The 6,000-nt window shown below is 45.3% G+C and overlaps 1 protein-coding gene across 1 annotated transcript in view; it reads right to left on the minus strand.

Annotated features, from left to right (window-relative positions):
• The window catches only part of LOC144147125 (putative oxidoreductase TM_0325), a 32,906-nt gene that overhangs the window by 20,168 nt on the left and 6,738 nt on the right, over window positions 1-6,000 (minus strand). The window contains exons 3-4 of the mRNA XM_077679198.1: window positions 3,591-3,683; window positions 1,508-1,646 (exon numbers count right to left, since the gene is read on the minus strand). Coding sequence (XP_077535324.1) covers window positions 1,508-1,646; window positions 3,591-3,683 — 232 coding nt within the window. The remainder of the gene's footprint in view (window positions 1-1,507; window positions 1,647-3,590; window positions 3,684-6,000) is intronic.

Below are 6,000 nucleotides of genomic sequence, written 5' to 3' on the forward strand. Positions count from 1 at the left end.
TTCCATCAAAAACGGGACGGGCTTCCGAGGATTTCGTGATGCGGTAATTTCATTGGCACGAGATGATTCGGAAGGGCCTGTTCTACTGGCGATGCGAACACAGAATTCCTCTGCTACTTCGAGCTCTCCCCGCTTCTGGTGAAGAGCCAAAGCCTTGAATGGGGATCGCTGTTGCACGGAGGTCATTAGCCCTAGCACAGTCCTCCATATTCCAGACAAAGACTTTCGCGGGTCCAGCGATTCACAAAAAGGACTTCCAACGTTGTGTTTGTGCAATTGGACAATGCGGCGATGAATTTTCTTCTGTGCCCTTCTGGTATCTCTGAAGTCTTGAAAAGACTTTGTACGTCTGTACCTTCGTTCGGCGCGCCGACGGTAAGGTCTGTTAACTTCGGAAAGTATGCACTTTTGTGCAAATGCAGCGGGTTACACGGTTGCTCTGTTTTCAAAAATTTTTTATTCATGCTATGTTCGTTATGGGGGCTTCCTATTTCTGTCTTCGTATCGTAATAGTTGCGATTAAGATACCCATTTTGTATTCAGTTAGTTCCTCTTTAAAACCTTGTTTTTGCATTTTTACGTTCTTGAATTATCCTTGACCAATTGGCTCCGTCTACGCTAATTTGACAATACTGTGTGTTCTGTGTGTTAACGTTGCCAATTATGCTTTTTTGCGCATGAGCAAGACAATACATGGTTGGTTGCGCGAAGTACTTGCGAAGAATCCTTACGTATTAATATTTTTATGTCATGAAATAACCGGTAATACTCGCTCGTGCGGCAGTGGCAAATCGTGTGTGCATACACCGGCTTTTTCGTCGTAGTACAGAACTGCATCAGCCTTTTAGTTATGCAGAACCCAGCTTGAATAATGTAAAGCTTGGGGCAAGACAACGTATTTTGGAGCACTACTGCCACGCAGCATGGTGCAAGGAGTGTGATGTGCACCAACTTTCACCCTCCCCCTTCTTTCTGCAGACGCCTGTTGAGTGCGCCTCTGGACTACCTGGCAAACGCCACGCAATTTTGCAGCAACCGAAAACAGCATATCTCCACCGTAACCTGCTGTTACATTTTTTTTCCTGTACGTCATATTATATGCATATACGGCAACAAACCACCTTCGACGCTTTGCTCTGGGCAAATCAGCTTTTACTAGGCCTTAATTCGTGTTGTGCTATCCGTCTGAGTAGTTTATTTTTTGCCTATTCTAAAGCTTTACCTTTTAAAAGTTGCCCGCCTTAGAGTTTCTGTGTTTCTTGTGACGGCATGAGAAGGTTTTCTGGATTTTAAAACTTCCATTTATTCATTTTGCAGACTATGAGATCTACTAAGGGCTACCTTGCACAAAAAAAGTCTAACAAGCGGTGAAAATTTTCATCTAGTTCTAACACGTGGTACAAATCTTGCCCATTATTAACTCCCGATGCCAGCTGCTCCAGTGGTGAAGGCTAAGCCGGTGAACTATCTGCGACAGGTGTATTATAGAAATTAGAAATGTTCCCACCTTCGGTTTGGCGGAGGAATGGTATTGCGTAGCGCAACATCAACAGGGGTCCACGGAAATTTATCCCCCAGGCGCGGTCGAAGTCCTCCATAGAAGCACTGTCCAAGGTTCCTCCCATTGCTATTGCGGCGTTGTTCACCTAGATGAGTCATTTGAAAAACAAGGTAAGTGTTATTTGAAATAAATTCATTCTACTGACAAAAAAAAACGTTGGCAATTTGTTCCTACCAAGACGACGGGGCACTGTCAACTTCTGAAAAAATTAGTGTCATTTCTTCTTCAGTGCCCTATCTTAATTGGCAGTTCAAGGCATGGGAACGGACATCCGGTCCCCTAGTGTGGAATAACTGCTGAGAGGAGCACGCGTATGTTGCCAGAAAAGTATTTTGAGTTCTTCATTTTTTTTCTGAGGGCGAAATGTTGCACTAAGTCTCTGATCTTTTGTGAAACATCAAAGCTTTACCATTCGAACGCTTTTAAAGAGTAAATAAACCTTGTTAGTGACGTTTTATGTGACCTATTTGTGAGACTAGGTATCTGTAATTCAAAACTGAACCCTAATATCTGATGTGCGAGTGGTAGCGGGATCGCAAAAATTGCGTCTCTACCAAACAAGTTGCGGTCTACCTGGCAACTCAATTCTGATCATGATGATGGTTGATGTTTAATGGCGCAAGGCCAACTAGGGCAAAGAGCGCCAACCACAGTTATTGTATGAGATATTTCAGTGCAAATACTGAAACCTGTGACTTAAACTCAATTCTACGATATGTTTCAGGTAGCCTATATAAAAATCCCGGTCATTGCCTTGGCAATGACGGCCTCCGAAAGAATGAAATATGTGGTGAGCGACTCCAAGTCTCCTATTAAAATTACGCAAGGGGGCGCACCTCCCCGGACGAGTCTGTAATTCACGGAAATGGACTCCCCAGTATTCAGTGGTCAGGCAAATTATATCAAACATGGGCACCTTCCCACTCCGGCCTGGACGAAAGCGATTGCGCGCACGACGCCGATCGGGGATTTTCTAACCGAGCTGATAACAAACACTGCGCTCATTAGCTTCACTGTGCGGACAGAGATCGGCCTCCATCCGAAAGGAGCGTCGTTTATCACTACAGGCTGCAGTGGGCCCGATTTTTCCCAGCTCACCCTACCCTCAGTAAATAGAAATCCGTGGCTTGGCGACTTTTGCACAGTCACTCCTACACCCAACCCGGTTGCGCGCAGTCACTGTTACTCCGGGCAATATTCTGACAAATGCCACCGGTGTAAGGACAGAGCAGACCAACACACATGCTGTGGGCCTGACCACAGGCGACAACGTTAGGTGGCGACATCCCTAGTGTAGAGCAGTGGGAGATCGTATTACTCAGCTCCGGCCCAGAAAATAAAATCTGGGCCATTCAGCTGGCTGACGGCTTTGCTAGAGCCCAAGGGCTGTTGGCCCACATCTACAATTACTGGCTGTCACGCAATAAAGTTCTCTCTCTCTCTCTCTCTCTCTCTCTCTCTCTCTCTCTCTCTCTCTCTCTCTCTCTCTCTCTCTCTCTCTCTCTCTCTCTCTCTCTCTCTCTCTCTCTCTCTCTCTCTAGGTTTGGACTACGCAAGCATAGAAATCAATGACCCGAACCTGGTCATACAAAATTAATTGCTGTTGCACGTGCTATTCCGGCACTTCTGCAATGGATCCCGAAGCCAACAACAGAAGCACACCTTAATATAGCTTTCGTTTATTCACACAAAATTATACGGTAAGTGTGTGCACGAAGGGATAATTTTCTTTTTCTCGGGAAATGATTGCAATGTTCCGCTCGAACACATCCTACTCATTGTCCATTATATCAGTGCCCCTGTTACAGAAACTGTCTCTAATTTCGGTAAATGTTAAACAATAGCTACCAAACTATTCCTCGGCGGTTCTCGAGACTCTCGGCTTCGGTCATGTCTACAAAGCAGCAAAGATCATTCTTGAGACTTGAGAATGTCGGAAGAATCAGTACCTATTCATTCTTTACTGTTAGACGTAACCCCTATCAGAAAGTTTGCCAGCGCGAATCAATCCCTTATACAATTTACTTACCAAAATGTCAAGTCTTCCGAAATGCTGGACAGTTTTGTTGACGGCACCTTCAGCATCAGCGTCCGACGACACGTCTCCGGGAACCACGAGAACCTAGACAGGATTTCATGAATATTTTTAAAGGGCATTTACGAAAGTCCCCCGTAATTCAGAATAACGCATTGGATGGCTGGCTCTAACGACAGTTCTTCCTTCTCTGGAGCTGGGATGGACGCGTTAATATTCCACAAGCAATAAACACATATCTTGTAATACCATAAGTATCTGACAAAACAACAGAAAAATAAATCACTATCGCCATCAATGTTTTGGCGCGGAACGGTACCATTTTTCTCATGTCTAGGGCAAAATAAATATTCATGTCAAATTTGACCTGAACAGTCGCTTTCACTCGTCAATTTTCTGCAGCTGTGGCTGCAAACCATAGAGTTTCATACTAATATATACTAGAGGGAAATCTAGCGCTGCATTCGCGGGCCGCCGTGGGCGGCGCCACTGCAGCTAGCGACGTTCGTCGCCTCCTTGGCTTGGTTAGCCGCGTGGCTTCTTTTAAATGCATAGCATTTTAGTAACTCACAATGTCACGCGGCGTTCGGCCTAGTCCGCAGCCAGGCCACTACACTATAAAAGAAACAACAGTTTCCGGCGCCCGGATTCGAACCCATGACGCCGCGGGCGGAACGGCAAGTGCCGGGCGCACTACCGATTGAGCCACGCAACCAACACGGATTTCGATGCACCGATAGCGCCTTATATCCTTCACTCATTTATGCTTTGTTTCGAAAGCGCCATAAGTTGTCACGCGCCTCCGCAAGATGGCGACACAGGTTCCGCGATCGAGACTATGATCGAGAGACCCGCCATAAGTTGTCACGCGCCTCCGCAAGATGGCGACACAGGTCCCGCGATCGAGACTATGATCGAGAGACCAGCAGCGCTGGTCGCGTCTCGTGCTGCCGGGACGCCCCGCTGTAGCCCACCGCAAATTTGATGACGTGCAGCGTGTAACAAGAAAACCAACAACCAATACGTAATCCATACGACTTGCCGGCGCACCCCCTCGGAAATGCTGTGCATTTGATCGTGCCCCTCGCGAGGGGGATGCTTTTCTCTGATCTCACGCTTAGCCTCACTATTTACCCTTAAGTAGGTGGTGGCGGCGCTCGGCAATATGTCTCACCGTGATTAATTTCCGACCTGACCGCCTCCCTCTGTCCCGGCCCTCTCCCAGACGTTGCGAGTTTCCTCGTGAAGGAGGAGATGTTTTTTTTTTTAATTATTTAATTGAAGTGTAAGTTTATGCCTTAGGGTAGTTTTGGTGTCTTAAATGATTTTTTTTCTTTCGTCTTGAAGTCAAAAGGGGTAACATTGTTTTTTTTTTTTTTTTGTTAATCTTCCATGAAGCTTCTAAATAATCCCTGAAAAATATATCTTTCGGGAGCTTTAATTGTATATTAACAAAACAAATTAGATTAATCTTCTGCAGTATTTTTACGTTGCATTTGAAAGATAAATTCATATTTTCGCGGCGTAACTTTATTTTAGTGTTCTTTAAATAGTACAATGATTCTAGTGTTCATGTTATGTTTTTTTTTTCCTTCTGTTATGCTGTCAACACATGGTCGTACCAATTGTGGGATTTGTTTTGTTGAATTCATGCTTAGTACTAGTGTACATGAATTACACAAGCTGTTTTTTTTTGTGTTCCTCACTAACGTGCAATGTTTGTCTCTTCCCCTTTCCTCAGTTCTCTCACGTCCATGTAGAGGAGGTAAACATTATTTCCTTTAAAATGGCCTTCAAGGAGGAGGGAAATGGTTGGACCCGTTCTCTTCTTCCTCAGCCGACGATTAGCCCTTGGGCTTTGGCGAAGTCTTCGACCGTCTGGACGGTCGAAGACAGATGAAGATCCACGTGTGTGTGGCTCTTTATACATGCACACCGCCCCTTTGTATTCCTTTGTTTTCATTTCCGACATGTGTGCGCAGGCTGTTAGTTTCTGTGTGCGCTATCTTTAATTTATTTATTTACTTAAGCAATACTGCGGGCCACCAATGGGGCTAAGCAGGGGTGGTGGTGTTACAATGTGTTAAGACCAGTTACACAATATCTAGCGGATAAAAATCGTATGAACAAACAGTACTAACTTATGATGACAGTTCACCACCTAGAAGACACAGGGCTGTTGGTGCGCGAAAGTTCCCAGATGAATGAATGAATAAACAAATCGCCGGTACTGCCTCATGAAACTTGAGCTTGCGAACGGCCAACGGCCAAGCGAACGGCGAACAGCCAAGCGCACGCTGTAAAAGTAGCCTGGGTAGAGCGATTATCTGCATTTCTTGAAGTGACACGGTGTATTGGCTGTTTCTTTTATTTGTGAGATTAAAATGGTTCGCACAGCTGCTAC

Source organism: Haemaphysalis longicornis, unplaced genomic scaffold, assembly GCF_048455015.1.
Source record: "Haemaphysalis longicornis isolate Haplotype H1 unplaced genomic scaffold, Haemaphysalis longicornis Haplotype H1 scaffold_7, whole genome shotgun sequence".
Classification (NCBI taxonomy): domain Eukaryota; kingdom Metazoa; phylum Arthropoda; class Arachnida; order Ixodida; family Ixodidae; genus Haemaphysalis; species Haemaphysalis longicornis.